This window comes from Asterias amurensis, chromosome 1 (assembly GCF_032118995.1).
Source record: "Asterias amurensis chromosome 1, ASM3211899v1".
In the NCBI taxonomy this organism is placed as follows: domain Eukaryota; kingdom Metazoa; phylum Echinodermata; class Asteroidea; order Forcipulatida; family Asteriidae; genus Asterias; species Asterias amurensis.
The window spans coordinates 22,550,360-22,572,781 of NC_092648.1; the positions used below are offsets into that span (position 1 = coordinate 22,550,360).

The following is a 22,422-nucleotide window of genomic DNA, read 5'->3' on the forward strand; positions in this document are numbered from 1 at the left end:
GATCCAAGGCAACGTGTTCCTTTAAGATTGATGAATACAAAAATAATACACAGCAGATTGATGTGCAACACAAATATTACGACACTGGGAGTATACACCATTAATAGAGTAGCCCGATATGCATCCACAATTGAAAGAGGAGGTACCCACATATGATGTTGAAACTTAACTGTGGAACTTTATCTCTTTCTATTGCAATATCTTAATATTTAAATATCTTAATATTTCAAGGCAATACATGTGCATAGCAACAAAAGAAATGCCACTAGAGTTCTACCAATTCTCTTCATTTCTTTCATATGTTTTTTATGCAGAATAACTCTGCATAATGTTATCCATTCATAACCAGCAATACTTCCTCACAATTCTTTTGGGAGGTATTTATCAATGGTGTAGACACCCTTAACAGACTTTATATTAATCAAAAATACATGTTAGATACTCAGGAGAGTTTCTAACAATGTTTGATTAAAAAACCAACTCTGCCGGTCTGCGGAGCAAAGACCCTGGCAGGGGAAATACAGCTACATGTACATTCAACTGACATGTGGTTTCCCAGTGGCCCGGTGATCATGAAATATGTACGTCTGTCAGGTTATTAAAACATCTTTCTGTAGTCACACTATCAATTGGATCATTGCGTAGTTTGAGTTTCCTTTGGGAGAGGTTGAGAGAAAGAGAGAGAGAGAGAGAGGGGATTTGAAATTGTATTGTCTGTAAGTCATACAGCGTGAGGAATAATATGACAAGAAGCAATGCAATGCTTTGCCCCGTAGTTCTGTTCATGCTTTTGTGTTGGTTTTTAACCAATCATTTATAATTAGTCACAAATGGTAATGATAAAGGTAGTACGGCGCAATTTCATTACTCCTGCTTACAACAGAATTGTGTGCCTTGCAGTACAAGATTCTACCCATAAGCAAAAATCCATGGTAAGCAGAGCCATTATATTGGGCAGAGGCTTCTAAAAGCATGCATGCAGTGACATGCTGGTGGTACAAAGCATGTGTAACATCTTCTTTAAGGCATGAGCACTTCATGTACATAATCACTAATGCAAGAAGCGGCCATTACTCTATCAATGAACAGTGCAGAATGCTGCACTAAGCTTCTATTATGACACTGGTACCTGAATGCATACGTTGCACTTAGTCAATAAGAAACATACACTTGACATTCATCATGGTTCGGCCATCTTGTTTTTGTTATTTTTTGGTCCCTTTATATATATTTTTTAAAAATCGAAGTTATCTGTGTCTTATAGGGAGTCTGATTAAGATGACCATATACCATCATGGAGATCTTCATGAACCAATCTACGCAATGAGTGCAATACAGAGCATGAAGCACTTCGGGAGTGCTTAAGTAACTGACCACTGGCACTTACAGGATTTTATCATAATATGGGCCAAGGCCAAACGATAAATGCACCTCTTGTATATTGAAAAAGAGCAACGTTGAAAAAGCAAAGTTTTCTGCTAAGGAAACAAAATAGTAAATTGCTAGAACATGTAGAATGTACAATGCACATTAATATTTACTATGTGTGTAAATACCTTGCATGTCTTCAATTAATAATAGTATCATTCCAAAGTAAACCACGGTACCATGTATTACAAAGGTGTGCTTGTTTTATAGGGGAACAAAACATCAACAAAAACCCGACTTATGAGATTCTCTGAGTATGTCTTTACATTCATCCATCAAAAACGAATGTGCTTAGGAGCTGTCAACAATTATGTCTCTTAAACTTGTAAAATCTTTACAGTACAGTATGGTGTTATATAGGAATACACACTGATAAGTTATAACAAAGTACATAGGAGATAATTTTAAGGTGAGTAATTTGTAAAAGTTTTACTTTTTTATAAATAGTACCTCTAACAAGTAGTACCTTTTGAAAAGTCACCAAAGAGTCAGAATGTGAGGGAATAGTAAAAGCTGTAGTTGAAGAGAGAATTCTTGGGAACAGAATCAAGGAACTGAATTATTTTCATCAAACCAAGTTATTACTATTTTTGTTAATATTATTATTCTTTAAACCAAATAAATACATAAATATGAAACACAACTACAGATACAGACAACAGACATCCCTGCGTATTATGGACAATATGAAACAAAAATGTGAAGAAAAAAAACTTACAGTAAAAAGTGATTTGTGTCATCAATCCTCAAAAAAAATAGTACCAAACATCTGTGATCGATTGGTTTGTTTATTCTCAAAGCAAATTCATCTGCACAACAGTTGCCAATCAGGAAATGATACTGTTATTTCCAACTAAACAAAAAACTTGGGATTTCAGTTGAACTATATAGGCAATATAGAACTTGTACAGCGATGTCACAAATCAACAGCATGTTTATCACTCAGCCTTCTTTCACCTCAAAATAAGAAAAGCTCACAAGTATCAATGAAATTTTCCAAAACTTTGCCACCTGTCCCTTTATAAATTCAGTTGTTAAATTTTCATTTTTTTTTCCATTAGACACTTGGCAAGCGAACATGATACACAAAGGTGGTACAAGTGCCATTTCTCTAATGTGGTTGGCACAGTACAACTCATTGTTTCACACACTGTTATTAATGTAGATGAAACATGAAGCGATTGCAACCTGTCGACATCCACATGTCCACATCCACATGTCCACATGTCCACATCCACACGATTTCAACAGAAACCGGCTATTCTCTGAGCCACCACATACTCACAAAAGAGATTTCTTACTTATGATTTCATCTTGGACATGTTGACACCATATTCAAATCAGCCAGTGTCATACTACATGCATGATGAATTGTCAGATATGGCAAAATGTTAAAACTTGAAATTCCATCACGAATCAAACTACACAGACAAGAGGTGAACAAATTTGTTTCAAGACAAAACAATGTACAATCCAAAAATAAAAATATGACAGTAAAGAACAGCTGTTATACAAGATGATATATTGAAAATAATTTAAACTGTTTTTTGTTGGCATACATTTAGTCAAGAACAACGTACTAATGTGTCCATTCAAATCTAGTGTGTATTTTGCCATAATATACTTTCTTTAACAAAGTTGTTATAAACTTGAGGGATGTGAGTATTTCAAAAAGGTATTCTACAAATATGTCTCAACAACTTTAAACTATAATAATTTTCTTATAAGATAACCCTTGCAAAAAAATAAAGAAACTCTATTCACCACAAATATTAGTGCACTTCCAGGAAATAAATTGCATTATTAAACAAATAAAATAATAAATACTAAGCCAATGAACAAGATCTGAAAGAACTCTAACACGACTCAATCGCTTGAAAGAAGCAATTTTGATAAAAAGTGTACATCTTTGATAAAGTCTCCACGACAGATCCATGGTTTCTTAGACCCTTTCAGAACCAGGAAACCAGACTCAAATGACGCCATTTGCATACAAGGTCTATAGATTACCACGCAAAGCTGCACAATCTTTACCAATAATGGACACCAAATAATACGTACGTTTATCATAACAATTAAAAATAACCCAGAAATAATACCACATACAAAGTTATTACAGATTTAAGATTTTTCTTAAGATTGACACAAATATTTTTTGGTTATTTATGAAGCATGTCTCGATATTTTGTTTGAAATGACCACAAAAATAGCTCATTTGGGGGTTAAATTTCCCAATATTCTACACAGTAACTGCAATAAGCCATTTGCAAGTTAGATTTTCACTTCTATAAAAAATGTCTGGTTACCGCTTAAATTTGAATTCCTCAGACTAAAGCTGTCTCATGAATCGGGCAAGCTTCAGAGAGCTTATTATGTTGCTAATAATAATAATAATAATGAGCAGTTTTTAGATAGCGAAAAAATACATTAAGTCTCAAAGCGCTATCGTCTAAGGAATTCAAGTTTCACCCACAACTTGTGAATATAAGCATGTCATCATTGTACCAGACATTCAAGTCTAACTCAAATATAGATTGTTATAAGAGATAACATGTACATGACATTAAAAAAATGACAATACATCAATCCAACAATTAACATCTCACATCAACAACATGAACTTGAAGAGTGCCTTAAACCTCAACACTCAGATATTTATGTTTCAATAACGATATTTAACACTAGACTGAAATAACTTAATCCTATAAAAATGTATACGTGTACATGTTTTGAGTTTAAAAAATATAGTACCATAGACAAATCGACTGTGCTTGAACTCTCCACCCTACATGAGGTGAGTTTAATACAGCAAGTCAATACACCGTGAGGACACCTGTAGTGTTAAGAAAATATTAATATTTATACGCAGTTACAAGTTTTTAATTATAAACTACACGAGCCCACTCTTGTAATGTAAACTGCAAGTGCATGAGATAATTAAAGCACATATTTATATACAATGTTATCAAATATTATATGTTAATATATTACAGATTATACATGCAAATTATTTTACATGATAGGCACAAAAGGTTCCTATTTTTTTGTCCTCGTAATTGCACAGCCAGAAGAAGGTGGTTTTGGACCAAGCGATGGTATCTAATGAGGGGAGTAAACGATTCTTAAAACCCACAGACCCTTCTCAAGAATCCTTTCTAAAATATTGAAAGAAAAAAATATATCTGCATATCATCAAAGTCTCAAGAGCAGGATTTGTATCATCTTAAAATTCAGATTCTTATGTGGTGAAATTATTTATATTTTAGTGTCTTTTGTGCGTTTGCCACAGAGAAATATTATTGTCCCTTCTCACCTATGTTAATACAAAGCACGTGTAACCACAAAACATTCTCCAGGGGCTAACCTCTACCTTGTAACATAAATGGCAATATATTGATTTTCCTGACAGCCTATTACTATGGCAACCGGGAGGGTTGTTTAGACATTATGGTGACTCATTTCAGATGTACATGTAGGCAGAACAAAACGTCGGTTCAATCAAACACGGAGCTATTTATGTAAACGTTTGCAATACTGCCAGCTGGGTAACCACGTACGCTTGTCCGTCTTGCTTGAAGTGACGTTATCAAGTTGTGGCCACGCTCCGTTTCCCTCAGACTCTACGGCGCGGAAGCCGTTGGTCACCGGTGGTCAGTTACCGTTGCGGATGTCCATATGGCGTTGAAGCCACATTCCACACACGCACGTCTTTTTCCCCCCTCCCTTTCAATATGACAACAATCATCTTGAACGAATTGCTGCCTGAACTTCCCCGCAGGATGACCTTGCTAATATTATTAATGTGTTTTGCGTGACTTTCATGTTGGATATCTCAGGGCCATATGTGACCGAATCTCACAGCATGAGCAGGAAAAACCTTTGCAATCGCTCTTGTGTAAAGAGCCAAAAATGAAGATCCTCACAAAATATCGACCACAAGATTGTTTAATAAAGACAGCTAGATATAGTATTGTTTAGTTCTACATAGAGATGATAATTAATGCTCCTAATTGCCTCCCACATGAATATATTTGCTAGGCTCACACAGTTCTGTGTTACATAAATGTACACTCTGTGGAAATTCCTTTTTTATAGTGTGCTTAAAAAAGGATATTATTCAACATTGGTAAAAGCACCGTGTGGAGGTAGTAAACATAATGTCAAGTGCCTTCACTTTGTTGGTGTGCTGTCAAGGCCCAATTTCATAGAGCTGCTAAGCACAAAAATTTGCTTAGCATGACATTTCTTCCTTGATAAAAACAGGATTACCAACCAAATTTCCATGTGATTTTGAGGATAAGCAAACAACAGCCGAATACAAGTAAACAGGCAATATGCAACAAATGGAAATTTGTTGGTAATCCTGTTTTTATCAAGGAAGAAATTTCATGCTCAGCAAATTTTTGTGCTTAGCAGCTCTATGAAATTGGGCCCTGATAGTTTCACTTGGTGCAAGATTGTTAATCAACAGAATTAAGATTGATTTGGGATTACTTATTATTATATATTATGTATGCTTGTGTTTTAAGGCAGTGGACACTATTGGTATTTACTCATTATAATTATTAGCATAAAACCTTACTTGGTAACGAGTAATGGGGACTCTCAATGGTTGGTAGTATAAAACATTGTGAGAAACGGCTCCCTCTGAAATGGAGTAGTTTTCGTGAAAGAAGTAATTTTCCACGAATTTGACGTCAAGCATCTGAAAGCACACAACTCCGTGTGACAAGGGTGTTTTTTTCTTTTATTATTATCTGGCAACTTCGATAACCGATTGAGCTCAAATTTTCACAGGTTTGTTATTTTATGCATACGTTGAGATACACCAAGTGAGAAGACTGGTCTTTGACAATTACCAATAGTGTCCAGTGTCTTTAAGCAGAAATGAGCAGGAAACCAGTCACAAATTGTACTTGTGACATGATAGTTTGGCTGGTAACCTTATCCTGTCAAGCATTGTTAACTTCTTTAATTGCTTGTCATTATTCGCTTGATTTTTTGTTGTTGCTGATTTTAAACTTATTTTTTATATCTTGTTGTTTTTGCTGATTATCTATATTTTAAATGTTTCTCTGTATTAGCGCCATGGAGCATTGTTTTTCGATGGATATGGCGCTATATAAATTTTTACTATTATTATTATTATTATCATTAGTGTTATTGTACTTCAGCACTTTTTGTGCTTTAATCGGCTCTAAGAAATTGGGCCCTGATTTCCTGCCAATTTTTGCTCATCAAATTAATTTGTATAAAAGGTGATTTTTCAGCTTTGCCACAACTACATTTGCCCCTCGGGTTAAACCGGTGCTATTAGTCAGTAAATTTGTGCAAAATATATATTGAACATTTTAAACAATTGGATACATTGAATAAAGCGGGAGATACTTGTTTAAAAGTGTACTTTGAAAGGCATAGTTTTCATGTCTATATGGCTGATAATACAATTCAACCTCTTAATATTATTTACTTGTTAATTTTCTTCTTTTTAATTTTTTTTTACGTTTTGTTATAAATAATCAAGAAAAAGTGCCTCACAAATGGTTCAAATTTTAGGACAGCGTACTAAGAAGTACAAAGTGGCATTAAACTGGTGCCATCCAAGCTCCCTTCTTCACCCTATAAAAAATTAATCTTGGTGCATTTTGTTTGACGGCTTCATATGTTGTATTTCCCAGAGGTGTCTACACAGAGATTGGTCGAAGTCACAAAACATGAACTATGCAATACCATCTTAAACGAACTGCACAAGGTTTGTCCACTTGCAGCGTAAACATACTCGTGTCATACATTTCATCCGGACACGGGTGGTACACACACTGCCACAGACGTCGCCGCCATAGTTTTTGGTTATTTTCGTCTCTCCATACCAATTCAAATTTATCTTGCATATTGTTGTCTGTCTTTTGACATCTCTCCCTGTTCCTCACCGTATCTGTCGGCATGTCTGTGCTGTGCTCAGCGTTCCAAAATAGTTTTAGGTAGAGACTTGATTAAACTGCATTCCATGATGCAAGGCTAGGTCGTAGGACCATAAGACGGGGTGTTAGTCCCAGCAGGTTGAACCTGTGGGCAAAAAAAAAGACAATCAGATTACCAATTTAGCTGAGCAGTGAAGAATGTAATTTGTCCCCTCTGCTTTTCAATACATTGTAGATGCTGTGTCATTTTGTAAATATTGTGTAACAATTAGGCCGCAATAAATATATTCCTAATATTTGTTTTGTTCAAACATTTTTTAACCAATGACAATTAAAAAATTTGTATAATAAAAAAGAGAGCATACTTTCTGTTTCGAATACCAAGCCGTTTCGTTACAAAATTCTGAAATGTGTGCCAGTGAACATGGACTACCAACAAATGGGAAAGAAGCTACAAATTCATTGTACAGTTTTACATGGCTTGATTTTTTTTTTTTTACGAGGAATTTTTACGAGGAAGTCATACATACGCAAATTTCTGTTAAGAGAAGATCAAAATAGCGGGGATTTTTTTTTCTCTCATCCGATGTTTTTTAAGAGAAAAGTAAGTGGACTGCAATGGATGAATTCTCAGGTTATTTAAAAAAAAAAAACATTCCAGCACATGGATTGTCACAAAGAATTTGGATCGTAAGTTACAGTGGGTATCTCAAGTGGATGTGACTGGATCTCCGAACACATTACAATTGGGATCTAACAAGTGAGAAAATCAACAGGAAATTCAGCCGGACATTCGCCACTTATCGGCGGAAGACTCTGGGGAAGTACATTTTAAACTACATTCTCAAGACTTTAACTTGAAGCGAATAAACCTTCGGGGGAGACGCTCAGAATCTTAAAACGTTTTATACTGGAGGGTATAATGGAAAACTAAACTGGCTAACTGCACTACTGGTGGAAAACTTCACATCAAATGTTTTGCCAGAATGAAATGCTAAAGCTTTTAAGAAATGAGTACACCAAATAGTTTTGAGCTAGCGAGTCCAAAATCCAATGTTTACGAACAGTGATGGGGTTTTCAGGCTGGAATGTTTGAAAATGGCACTTTCGTTGGAAATTGAACAGCTAAAAAAAGGCCATGGAAATTTTTTTGAAGGGGCACCAAGCAAGGCCCAGATCAGGGTAACATACATTGTAGACCATGGTGTTGGTGGCTTCCATACAATTCTGGGCCTGGGTTTTTCACAAATTTCATGTGACTCCACTGACAGATTGCGCTTTTAAACTTGAACAGGTTTGCTATTACACGTATGCTCAACAAAATGTAGATTGACAATATGACCAATGTTGCCTGCAGCTTTTAAATCATTCAGGGGTCAATAACTGATGTAAGGCTAACTGTCTCATTATAACCAGCTGGTGTATATTTGAAATCAATTCTTCTTCAAATCATAATGTCCAGCTACTTGTATGATTACAAGTAATGTAGTATTTCTAACAATGATATTGAAACCGATGTACAAAGTCTGTCAGTGTTTCTTTCATGGAACCCGTCTGTTGCACAATTAATGGGGAACGATCCGCACCGAAGAGGATGAACATGGCGCAGGAACACACACGATAGTGCAATACTTGTAATAAGCAAATTAATAGCACAGTACATGTATATTTGTAATGGATATTTTATGACATTATCCGCCAACCCTCAGGCCTACAAATATAGCCGCATGCGTATAGGTTTAACAGTACAGAAAGCTCACACATGTACAGGATTCACCTTAAGTACATGTTACTATGGTAATTGATGATGTCAAAGCCTATTTCACTTCATTGTAAGTAACGTGACAGTGAATTATACAATATAATTACATGTACACCTTCATGGTTTTGTTATCATTTTTCAGTTTGCTCACAATTACAAAAACATTATCCATCTTTTCACACATCATTAATATGTTTTTAGCTTTAATTCTACCAATTTTAAATTATTAATATCTTCTCCGTCATGATCATTTGTTCTTTGTCATGCCTCAATGTTGAAAAAGCACTCTGCACTTAATGCTTAAAATGGAAGCTCAGTGAGTATGGTGACATTACGAAAATTTTGTACATGTACCAAGACCCAAGTTGTTTGGTTGGCCCATTAAATGTATTCAAATCTTGCTAAGACCTTGTTACCTGCCCTTAACAATACCATGTGATACATGTATTTATAAGATACAGTGAAAATCTGATAAATTTACAGTATACGATACACTTTTGGCTGATCTTTTTCGTTCCATCACCATAGAATGTGTGTGTACTGAAGGGAGGGAAAAACTGATCTTTCAAATTGATTGCCTTGCACTTGCACACGTGTGAAGAAAAAAAAACAGAGTACATTTTCACTGCAAAGACGTTATAAGGTACATGTACGTCACTACCATTATAAAATGGCCATGACAAGTGTCAGGAAAATTTATTACATGTTCACACACACAGGCTAAGCACTTACTACATGTTGTAAATGACAGAAAGTACACACATGTATTATGCATACTAATGTACAAGTACTTCAAGGATTATGAAAGATAACAATTTGTGACAAGTTTATGACAAATGGCACCATTTTGTTTTAAGATGTTTTTATTAGTGGTGTACATCTTGATGTAGTTCACCCTGAATTAAAGAGTAAAATTCTGTTTCATTGATTCTTCGCTGCATTTTACTGAGATAATAAGAATTCACAATGCAGTTGGCTGATTTTTCAGTGGCGATAGTTTTGACGAGTATTTAGGGCATTTAGAAATGAATTCTTTTGGTAAATTACACCTAATGGCTTTTTTCAGGAACCAGAAAGATAATTGTTAAAAATCTGCATACCTCTTCTGACCTTGAAAGAATATCAGATGCAAATTAATTTACGCAAATAATTAGCATATGCTGGTACGCTTTAATTATAGAAATGATAGTAATATGTATATTTTTTATGATGATATGTGTAACTCTTTAGAGTTATTTCAGATGTTTTGTAATGTTGACGTGTTAGACACAGATGTCAAAAAGAAAAAACACTTCTTCTCCAACTGTAATGACTTTACTGAAGTGCAAAGTCAGCAATGTCGAAAGAGTGAACATTTTGTGGCTTGCGATCCCACCGCAATGTGACAGCGGTGATCGCAAACAGGGACTTTGTTTTCATGGGTACACACCACTATGAATATTTTGTGGTTAATTTCACTACACAAAACAGCAGTGTATGATTCATTAACCGTGTTCAGCCCGGTTCATACTTCCTGTGAATGCGTTGACGTCACAAATTCGCAACGAAATTCGCAGTGGGTTGAGTTGCAGGCGAATATCGCAGCGAAGGCAGCGAAGGCAGAGTTGTGACGTCAAATTTGCATCGCATTCGCATTTGCAGGAAGTATGAACCGGGCTTTAGGTAGATGCCCTAAAGAATGTAGGGCAGGGCACTCTTGTACTCACCAATAGAAGATGAGGCAAAACAGAAAAGGGAAACAAAAGGTCTCAGTATGGAAATTCTAATGGCAGCAATGCTCCACCAGAAATTGTTGTGTATAAAGTCTAAGAGAGGATTTTTTGTACAGGGACAAAGACAAGAACAATGGTACTGTAGTCTCCACAGGGATGCATACTACACGTAGGTGTGCATATTTGAGAATGTGCACGTACCGTATCAATTTCAAGTGTACAAGGTGTATAAATATATAAATATATATTTTTTAATTTTTTTTTCATGTTTGTGTTTTTTCATGTTTGCTGGCAAATAAAATGAAATGAAATGAAATGAAATAAATTATAAATACAGCCATGAGCCATGCTTGATTAGGCCACCTGTATTCAACTTTTCAAATACTGAAAATTGTGTATGGGTAATGGTGCAATTGGGTGGATGGTTTAGGAATAAACATTAACATGAACCATGCATGCTAACACATGTATACAACCTTCCATTTTTATTTTATTTTTTCTTCCAAGTAGTGGAGGCATTTGTGTATGGTTCAGTAAGTGGGAGGTTTAGAAACACATCAGGTGAAGAGTAAACACTTGATTGATTAGATGTGGGTTGTAAAAAGCTCAGTCAAAAAAGAACCCTCCAGCTAAAAAAAGAAATGGCATCCGTGGGCAAATTCCTGGAACTAATGACTAACAAAAATATACCATTTGCGTTTTAATGTTGTTCATGTCCTCGGGGCTTGATTTTCACAAAGAGCTAAGATTGATCCTTGCTGCAAATCAATCTTTAAAGCCAGCAAAGCGTGAGGCCACAATACAAATTACTTCTGGTAATACCATACTGGCTACTCATCTTACAAAGAATCTTACGCCGTTTCCGGATAGGTGGTTATACAGCTACAGCTGTTGCTAAGGGTGTTTTTTAGGGCGTTCTACACTTGGATACCTTTGGTAACTGTCAAAGACCAGTATATTCTCCAATATGTATCCCAACATAGCGAAAATTTTGACTCAGTTGTTCATCAAAGTTGCAAGAGAATAATGAAAGAAAAAACACCCTTATATCACAAATTTGTGTGATTTCAGCAGATGCCTAAAAAAGGCATCATTCCTTCGTTTTTTTTCATATTTGAGTGAGAAATTACTTTTATCTCTAAAACTGTGTTACTTCAGAGGGAGCCATTTCTCACAATGTCTTGTACTATCAGCAGCTCTCCATTGCTCGTTCCCAAGTATTTTTATGCTGAAAATTATTTTAAGTAAAATATTCTCAATAGTGTCCAGTGCCTTTAACATACAGTTAGCTACATAGCCGTAGCCACAAATTCAGACACTGTCGAAGTGCTTTGTGAAATTGAGCCAGGACATGTCAGCCAGACTCGCATGGAGGAAGAAACAGTAGACACTTGTACAAGTAACACACAAGTCTGACTGCAAATATGCCTTCATTCTGGAACTGCAATGACAACACATACATGTAGAGTGTGTGGCCAAAGATAAAGTCAAGGTTTTTTTTCACCACTGATGACCAACTCTCACTGTCACCATCAAGAAGAAAACACCACTTGATGGATAGAATTCTTTATTCTAGCAATACTCTCTCCGAATTTTAACAGATATTACCTCAGATGAACACAGCACGAACCTATCAGCCCTTACAGAAATAATTATCAACAGTCTAGTGTCATGATTGTCATAATTAAACGGAATGTCCTGTAGCTGTACTATGCACAGTACTCGGGATGCAGAGAGCAATATAAGCGACAATATTACAGCGTATTGAATGAGCGTCAGCCAGACAAATAATTAAATATTTCCCAGGTTTTAAGCATGGAAGATAAGGTATCCTATGAACCTGTAGATGCTTTATTACATATAGTGGAATCAAATCCATTAGCTTACAAGATGTACCATTGTAGTGCATGTTTTGTACATACATTGTAGTATGTGCAACAGCTGATACCTGTTTAAGTGCCACACATCAAACAGATATAGAATCATAATTTATATATTTTTTACAAATAATGCGTAATACTGAGAAATTACCAATTGTAATGAAAATTACTACATGTAACATCATGGAACAACTAACGCTTTCTCATTAAAATTATTAGATTTGTACAGCATAGGTACATCTTGTAAGATATGTGTACTGAATAATTAATGATGAGGGTGAACCACATTGAGACTTCAATGCAACTGAATGCAAGTCAGTCTTGCATGTAAATGATTCTTTAAGTTTCGAGGTCGGACAAAGAAAAGTCCCACTCACCCTCTAGTTATATTCTTCTTTTTTCAACCAAGTCAATTTCCCCAGTTTTCAAAATTACTTTTTTTTAAGGAGTTCACGTGTACTGCAATTGTAGTGAAAATGTAACAACAGCTTTGTGGGTTGTGCCAACGTGCAACTTTATTTAAAAAAAAACATTATTGATAAAATTTTCACCCCCAAAATAAACTGCAAAAAAGCCTTAAAGGTCTAGGGCTCAAACCCAGGCTCTCCCTACTGGACACACCCTTGACCCTTATCGATCCCGTGTGGTAGATGGTTGGCACGAATATCTTTCTAATTATTGGACCACCTTTAAACACCAATATCATTATCATCATCTGCGCCTTGAACACCCAGCAGGGTGGATACGTGCACATTTCAAGTCTTATTATTATTATTATCATTATCATTATGAGACAAGTGCATGTAAGCTGCATCTCCTTGACACAAAAACTGTCCAACCTTGAATTTCAAAATGCTACTGGTAGTACATGCAATCGTTACCAGGATTTCTGGCATCACTACAGTAATGTAGGTCTATACCAGTAACTCAACTGACTGTCAATAAATGTTGATGCACATTTTGACACTGGCAATGGCCAAGTGGTTTAGATGTACATGCTTTTGTACAATAACCTGCTCCATTTTGATGTTTCTGTTCAGTGCCTCAATAAAGTGTCTAATTGATCATCAGATTGAAAAAAAGAGTTGTAGTTTATTACTGAACAGTGTACATTTAGTGTACAATACACAATACACTTGTACAATACAATACATTGGTCACACAATATTCAGCTGTGCATAAGAACTATTCAAAATAGGAAGCAAAGCCAAGTGAACCATACATTTACAATGCAATGGATGGCAGACGACAATTGCTTCGATATGGTGCAAGTATATGGCTTTGTAAAATGTTATCACAGTTGTGTGTATACTTTCAGAATTCATTGCACAAATAAACACAAACAAGACAGCCCCAAGAATGGCATCACCCTTCCGTTAACAAAAACAAGAATGAGGTATTTTATTGCCTGTCCTGCTTTTAAACAGAAAGTCAATCCTGAGGTAAATGAGTCTTCTTACACTGTTAGTTAAATAACCCAAATCTATCCATCCGTTATGCAGTCTTTTGTCACAATTCCATGGCTGGATTCAGTTGACAAACCTGAGGCCAGAGTTAAATGGATAATCCACCATCCACTGAAACATGCCTTTAGATAGTTTCACCCTGTGAAACTGCACCCTACTGTAGTCTTGTTTTCCCAAACCTCGGCTACAAAGGCTCCAACTTCAGGCTCTGTTTGATGTTGAAAACACCATAAAAATTGCACATGGCTCCAAAATTGATGACGGAGGCCATAGCCAGAGCTCAGGCGGGAGCTTGGAGTCCAAGCCTAGACCAATTCATTATTTGCCATTTTAAACACATTGCATGGATGTCCAGTACATGGGGTTTGTGCCATTTATTTTGACACTTTTTAAAAGCGTGCCTACCCATTGTATACATGTAGTGCGTTACGTGAACATCATTTATAGGAGATGCCTTTGGTAATACGCAAATCGAACCAGTGTAGAACAATCCCATTGGATGTGTGTATATTAATAGACAACAACATCAGAAATATCTGCTGCCCTTTTTTTTGTTCCTTCTGGCACTTGAATCAACTCAACCAAACTACCGCTACGCTAGAAGGGAATGAGGTCCATGCATTCCCAGAACCACTTGTCTTGATTGCCTTATAGCCATCAGAGAACATAAGAATCTACTCAGAAACCAGACAGTGGAAACTGCTCCTCCCATTGAATCAATATTAAGCGTACGAAGATAACTGTCTTTGGTCCATCATTAGGATTCATCAGTTGAAACACGGTGGTTCACTGCCGCGGTTCAGCTACACTTTTCAGTCAATCATGATACATTTAAATGTAGTTGAAACACTTTCTCTTTTAATATTCCAATGTCAAGAAATTATTTACTGAAATTTTGTATTTTTGGCAAAACTTGTATGTTGTAATGTTTATAACTCTTCCACCTTAAGTGTTCAACTAAATAAAATAACTTTAAACAAACGATTTATAGAAAAACTTTGCTTAACAAGCTGCATTGTCATCTTTGGCATTTAAAAATATACTAATTTGGCAATTATTTCTTTGTAGATTTTGCATTCTCATAGAGTTCACATCTTGGTGTACACAGATTTTGTACATTGTCCATTAAAACTAGCAGTTGATGATCAATTAATTGCAAATACGAGCACACTAGGCTATTACAGCATGTAGGAAAACATCAAAATTTATAATATCCCTTACCCTCCAAAATCTGTCTCATATCCTGTTTTATCGAAATGAAGTATTCAGAAAGACTGGATGAGGGCTGTAGGCCAACATACCAATTGCTTAATGTGCAAATTGTGTGTATAATTTCCTTTTTGTTGTTCTTTTACATTTTTTTCTGGTTATTTTCCATCTTGTAACTACGGTTTAATTTATGTCTTCTTAGACTTTGATGTTTTTATCTTGTTAATTGTATAAGAGGAGGATATTGGAGGATTGAGATCACCAGAAGGCAAAAAGGCCTAGTGGGGTTTAGGAGTTTTTTAAATGTATTTTTCTACAATTCCACGATGTCATCGTTGCATATAATTCCCATTAAATTAATGGTTTTCTTACAGAGTGCACCATTGACCATAGAGCACTAGATGTACTTCACACATAATAAATGAAGAGAAGACCGCAAGAGCAATCTTATTACAAATTCGATCCTCTTTGCTCTTTGTTGCTATTAAACATGTATTTGGCCACTCTCATTATAACAAGGTTGTTGGGACTATCTAAATTACCTCTTCATATATGTAACAGGAACGTTGTTATAATAAGAGGTCAGCAAATAAAGAAACACACAGTAGAAAATGAGATTCTGGACTTGCTCTTACATTTTTAAAGCTGGTAAAAAATGTACACAGTGTTGTACAAAAGCGACACTTAGACCTTCATGATTCACTGTACATGTACTGGGTGGCAACTCATGGCTCTGCTTACCGTGAATTTCTTTGCTTATATCGCCAGCATAATTCTATGGACCATAAGCACAGAAATCTGCAGTAAGCAGAACCATAACAATTGGGCCATGTACTTATACACCTCAGCAGTCAGGAAGATTAATTTTATGTACTAGAATTCAAGATTGGACATATTCAATTCAATTTAATTCAATTTATTATAAACATTAAAAAAAAATAGATATACACAGTCTTTAAGATTTTGGTGATTGAAATTACTTACCGTTCCCGTTGATGTCACTGTACTGGGTGCAATCGTCGTATTTGCCATGTTCTGTACCCAAAAGAAGCTATAGTAGATTGCCAGCACAATGGCTACCAGCGAGACGGAAAGTACGTAAGCGAACACTGTGGCTAGCCGTATCCACTTCTTGTTGGTCTTGACGGAATTGGCCATATTGGCAGTCGTGGCTGGCTTGGTCCCGTTGCTACGGTTGTTGTTATTCACAGAAGTGTGGTTGTTTGCGTTTACCTGAATCAAAGAGTTCGAGAAGTGAGATGTTATTGCAAGTGATAATTTGATTGAAAATGAAACAAGGAGTTCACGGGCCGCACGTTAAAACATCATTGACTAGTATCCAAACAGGAGAATGTTTTAAATTCCAAGAACAAAGAGTGATCGCCTCTTGTTGGGTGATTTCTTAATGATGCTCTTTTTTTATAAAGGTGTGTACGTCCCCATTATTTGTTATTGTTTAATTTACTGACATTTCGTATGCATATTTAGTCTACTGTAGGATCTGGTTTAAAAATAGGGTGTGGTGTTGTCTGTTTGTTTGTCCCATTGTCTGTCTGACAGTTCATCAGGCACTTTGTGTATCTGTCAACAATGGATGCGTGGGATGTTTATTTCTTTGTCTTTATTTGTCATTGTTCACTGGGGGTGTTGTTTGTTTGGGTTCAGCCCCTGTGTTCCGACACCCCTTCATGTATGTTCTGCCCTCCAGAATTATATATTTTCCATAACCTTAACCCTATCCCTAACCCTAGCGTGTATATCACAAGTGGTTATCAGAGCGTGTTGTTTAAAAAGCAAATAGCAATCACCTTTTATTTGTATTACTTTGTTGGTCCTTTAATGCTTGGTTCTTTAGACACCCCACTGTTTTCTTCCCATAATATGCCTACATTTGGTATGTAATTTTATTAATGTTTTTCTTGGAAGTGGCCTCGTCTACCATACTCTTAGTAACCTATATTGATGAAATTTAGCCTAATTTTGTGTTCGCATATAAGGCTGCAGCGCTGCATTGGTAGTGAAGTCTTCTTTGTATAATTCTCAATGACACAGATAGAGCTGTAACGCATGTTCATTTCCGAAAGTCAAGCAATGAAGCATACGCACTGAACACCTGTTTTGATCTGCCCAAGGCAGCCATGAATGGTGACTCTGGCTTTTCCACTGGCAGGGAAATACAGCGCTCTTAAACATGTTAAATATGTATCATACAACATATATGACGATGCCAGAAGATGTAGAAAATGCTCCCAAGGATGGGACAAATTCTGCATTGAATTGTTGTCTTCCATAAATTGCAAATAATATGTGTCTCAATCAATTTTGTAACAATACATACAAAAGTACATGAGGTAGGCCTACATCTTTTTCTTATCGACAGAAACAGTTCTTCTCTGGAAATTAACCATCCATTTAAAAATTGGTGAATGAAATATTATAACCCATTTTTTTCAAAATAAAGTGGATGGAGTGAACCTTCTCATTGTGCACTATCACCTGTCTTCCCCCGGTTTTGGGTGATGGGTATGGGTACACCAAAGAGGTACATCCCTCCCTACAAAAGAAAATGCAACATATTGATGTTGAGTTATCATACAAAACGCTGAGAAACTGTGTGTGAACTTCAGATTATTTAAATGTCATGTCTGACATTGATTGGTGTTTTTTTAAGAGGACATCCTTGGCAGTGGATGGTGCGCGGAAATGCAGTAGACTGTGAAATAATTTTAGTGGCAATGCAAAACTCAAATGGAAGGCTCAAGATTGTGCAATAAATTAAAAAAAAAAAAAAAAAATCGTCAGCAATTTTGCATAGCAAAATGTTTAGATATCAACCGCATTTTGTGCAAACTGAATGCTAATATCGAGAAGAACTAAAAGATGATGTTTTTTGTAGCAACTGGTAGTCCTGGTACATTACATGTAAATATAGTATTTTGCTTCGCAAGGGAATACTTTATCTGGAAAGCACTTGTACGTAACCTCTTTAATGGTTTTAAACAGAGGTATCTGCCAGCTTCACTTTCGGGCTTTGCGTTTTTAGGTTATGGGGCTAGGGTATACTTCATGCATTAATATTTGCCCCCAGGAAGTTAAAACTATATTTTTATGTCAAATATATACCTTTCTGATAAATGTAATGCAATAACGGAAAAGTTTCCGTATGGCGCCACCACTTTTTCATTTGATATGAAATAATATAGGAACTTATTTACCTGATTGATATATCCCTTTTTCTAAAAATGAGTGAAAAAGTGGTGGCGCCATGCGGAAAGTTATCCGCAATAACAACCTGTTAAATGGTCCAGTGAAGATAATCACACACCCAAACCCAAATTAACATTTTAAAAATTCATTATTCATTCTGTTATTGTCAAGGAAGATACACGGTATGAGCATAACAAACAAGTAGTGAAGGTTGCACAGTTTTTAGTAGCCCACATGACAAGTTAAGAAGTGTTGTTTATTACAGACATGGAGGTACCTCCACGCTACAGGTTAGTAGGGTTAGAAGTAGTAGGCCACAGCAGTTTAAAGTAAGACACCTGTACACCGGATCGATGGTTTAGGGCAAGCCCTGTTTTGATAAAATTGGGCGCTTACCTACAAATTGTTATACTGATGCTGTCATAAAGGGTTCTTTAGTGGACTCTGCTAACTTTTGACTATGTTGTTAAACTACAGAATGGCGATGGTTGGCACATGATGTAAAGCTAGAGACATTCAGTGTACTGCGAGCATGAGGGTGTGACCTCTACCATACAAACTGGTATTGTGTCATGAAGGTAGTGGCTCAGTGGTTTTCAATAGGGTTTCCAAGGAAGATACTGGGGGGGGGGACACAATGCATTTGAATACTCAGTGAGAGACCTGGTTTAAAATCAGGTTTTAAAAGAAAGTTCTGCACAATAGGACAAAACTTTGATTCTTGATGAGGGGGCAGACCACTGTATAGCACAGGAAAGGGAAATAAAAGCCACAATCCCTGGCTTGTTTGTGATGGAAAGTGGATTGAGCTTGGAAATTGGTACGCTCTACACAGCCATCAACCTTGCATACAAGCTTGAGGCACATTTTAAGTCATTTGTAATACAAGTCAGGTCTGTCTGTGTAGCCCAACTGCCTTCATTTGATAAAAAGACTCACATGGGCAAATATTGGTATCTAACAATTCCGTGGCCCTCAAAAAATCAGATGAACAACAATGTCACTAGGCCAAATCCATCAAGATCTAACAGTTGATTACAGCAGATTTGAGCGTTGTTCAGGTGCCATATTAAGTGTTGTTGGATTCTGATAGATTTCAGTGGATTTAGGAAAGATTCCCAAAGACTGGGTGAATATGCAAACAAATAATAATCAATTGATAATTTGTTCCAATGTTTTTGTACTGTGTACTGTACCTGTTTTAAAATGAAAGCATTATGAGTTTGACTGGAAAATGGGCTACTGAGGAAGTCTTTGCCAATGTGTATTTTTCATATTGATTTACGGTATTTCTAGCTATACAAATGTGCCACTGTTAGTAGTCAGTCACTAATGTTAGGATCGGGTCAACCGATCAACACAAATGGTTAACGGGGAGAAGGCTAATGACGGAGAAGGAATTTGTCTGAAGGAGGGAGAATCTTTGATTACAATCCGATGCAGAGAAAAACAATCATAAACCCAAATTTGCATCATTTCCCAATTTAACGAAACTTTGTATCCATGGTTGTTCAACATTTTTCTACCACTATTGAACACACCTATAAGATGCTTCAATCAATAACACATTTGTGTGCTAGATTTGAATATTGTCTGGTACAATGACGTTCTTGACCACAAGTTACCAAGTTTTTATCAAGAAAGTTGCTATGTCACATGACATGGGGCAAGCTTTTTCGCAGTTACATAAGAGATGTCGCACAATGGTACCAGGGTTTGCTCATTTGGAGGTTGCCGTGCAAAGGCTCGCCCCGAAACATTTGCAATTAGCAACTGCCTCTATAGTCTACTGAATTAAATTGTAAATTGTGACTAAGCAAGCCATTGTACCACACATTATTCAAATAAAGATCACAAATGGCTTAAGTTACCTACTGTACACAATGAATAATAAAACTTCACCAGACACGGCACTCACCTCTTTAGTTTTAGCGTTTTGTGCAGCTTTAGCTTTCAAGTCAATCATGCTTGATGCAAAGCCCCTCGTTAAGCTGAAAGACTGTCATTTGCACGACAGTGTCCACTAGAATTCAGAACAAAACGTTTGAAAATCAGTATGTCTGGCTCTGATTTTTTAACGATCTTTCCTCTACAAATTCCTTGGTTAGTACTGATCGGGGGACTGGGGGAAAAAACAAACAAACATCACAGAACAAATGGTTAGTTATAAATATTAATGTGCAGTTCTACATTGATTTGGATTCTCACGATGCTCTTATTTGAGCCAAATGAGATGAGAGAAGACATTGAAGAAATTTTGGTCTTAGATGTGGGAGGAAAACCCCAAAGAATTGTTCCAGGGAAAATCCACGTCCAGACAGTCAAGTAGGGACTGAAAACCCAATCCACACATTGTATTGTGTACACTAGTTGTCAGACTGATCAAAGAAAACTTGGTGTGGAACTCTAGGCCCTGGGCTTGTGTAATAATCATCAACTGTGACCACCCTCAGATTGAACTGCAATTTACTTGCACTCTGTGGCGGAACCAACGGCATCAAAAGTCAACCGCATCAGCAGGGGATGGTCGAATCCATTTATGTAAGGGAAATAAGTGTGCACAGAGAATTGTCCATACCTCTGAGGTGTCATCGAGAACTATAATGTGCAAAAGCACTATTCCTGGAATTACACTTGGTTCCAATGATAAGCGTAACTTCAACATGTAGTTCTTGGAATAATCAAATGTTCTTTGACTTTTACAACTGAATCACAAGTCTTTGCGACTAAGATTTTGTAAATGCTGCGACTTCAACGGTGGACAAACATCAAAAACACTTTTATTCATTACCCAAATCAATAGAACTACATGTAGCTAGGATATTTAGGGTGGAAAGGGTCCAGTAATTTTACCGAGTGTAAGAATGATAAGGTTTAAATAAATTAAAAAGGAATATTAATTTGTGGAAACCTCTGCAGGTTCTAACTCAAGTATAGCAAAAGAATTTAGTAAACGGTCTTAAAATGTAATGAGAGCACAATTTTTACGAATCTTGTTGCTAGCGCTCCGTTTTTAGTAGACCAATCCACTAGCATGACTAGACTTACTTCATACAATATTATTAAAACACGGAGGAAATTGCCCTAAATTTTTTATTGCACTCGACTATCTTGTCTCAGAGTAGCCCCACTTTAAATAACTAACATGTGGCGAGTCAAAGTTGGGCTACACACAAAGCAAAGCGAAGAAATTCAACTGATGTAGGCTTGAAAGTATTATGTAAACTGTAAGTTTAACAGAGACAGGAAAATAACATGCTTGATTCAATAGAATAGGATCAGTCTGGAACGACTTCGAAGATGGGCAACTGTGTTTTTAGTTAGCAGTTAGTTAGTTAGTTAGTTAGTTAGTAAGTTAGTTTTTAGTTAGTAAATTAATGGCCTGGTTGCAGTTTTTAGTATCAAATCAAATGTTCCATTATTTTGCTTCATGGGTGCCATTAACTTCCATTTTGACTGTGCTATCTCCATGGTGCAATAAACGTCTGCTTTGCAGTCATTCATGATGATTTCCCTGTCACTGTTCAGCAGTCAAGACTAGTAAATTAAGATATGATTTTTTTTTGTGGCATAAATACTGCACAATGCAATGAGCACGGATCATGGCGTTCCTTACAATTTATTACACTGTCAAATACACAAATTAAGCATACTTACCACTTATCTTTCCAGAAAAATAATAAGATTTCGTTAAAATCCAGCAGTGGAAGTGCCAGTATGATCCTTCGTTCCCTGCGAGTTTATCCACACAGTATCGAATTAATGTTCATGCAGAGAGTAGAGCTGAGAGAGAAGAAGAGGAAGAGCAATAACGCAGCAGACGATCTAAAATTGATG

The 22,422-nt window shown here is 36.3% G+C and overlaps 1 protein-coding gene across 2 annotated transcripts; it reads right to left on the reverse strand.

The window, feature by feature from the left end:
• Window positions 1–813: 813 nt before the first annotated feature.
• LOC139953795 (uncharacterized) lies at window positions 814–22,392 on the reverse strand. 2 transcript variants are annotated; one of them, XM_071953477.1, is made up of 4 exons: window positions 22,243–22,392; window positions 20,504–20,608; window positions 16,363–16,611; window positions 814–7,494 (listed from the first exon to the last, which is right to left on the reverse strand). In XM_071953477.1, the coding sequence occupies exons 2-4, from the start codon at window positions 20,549–20,551 to the stop codon at window positions 7,447–7,449; spliced, it is 345 nt and encodes a 114-aa protein (XP_071809578.1). In that variant the 5' UTR covers window positions 20,552–20,608; window positions 22,243–22,392; the 3' UTR covers window positions 814–7,446. The 2 variants fall into 2 exon arrangements, with proteins under 2 accessions (XP_071809578.1, XP_071809499.1); XM_071953398.1 differs by having other exon boundaries at window positions 20,504–20,707.
• Between the last annotated feature and the right edge of the window lie 30 nt (window positions 22,393–22,422).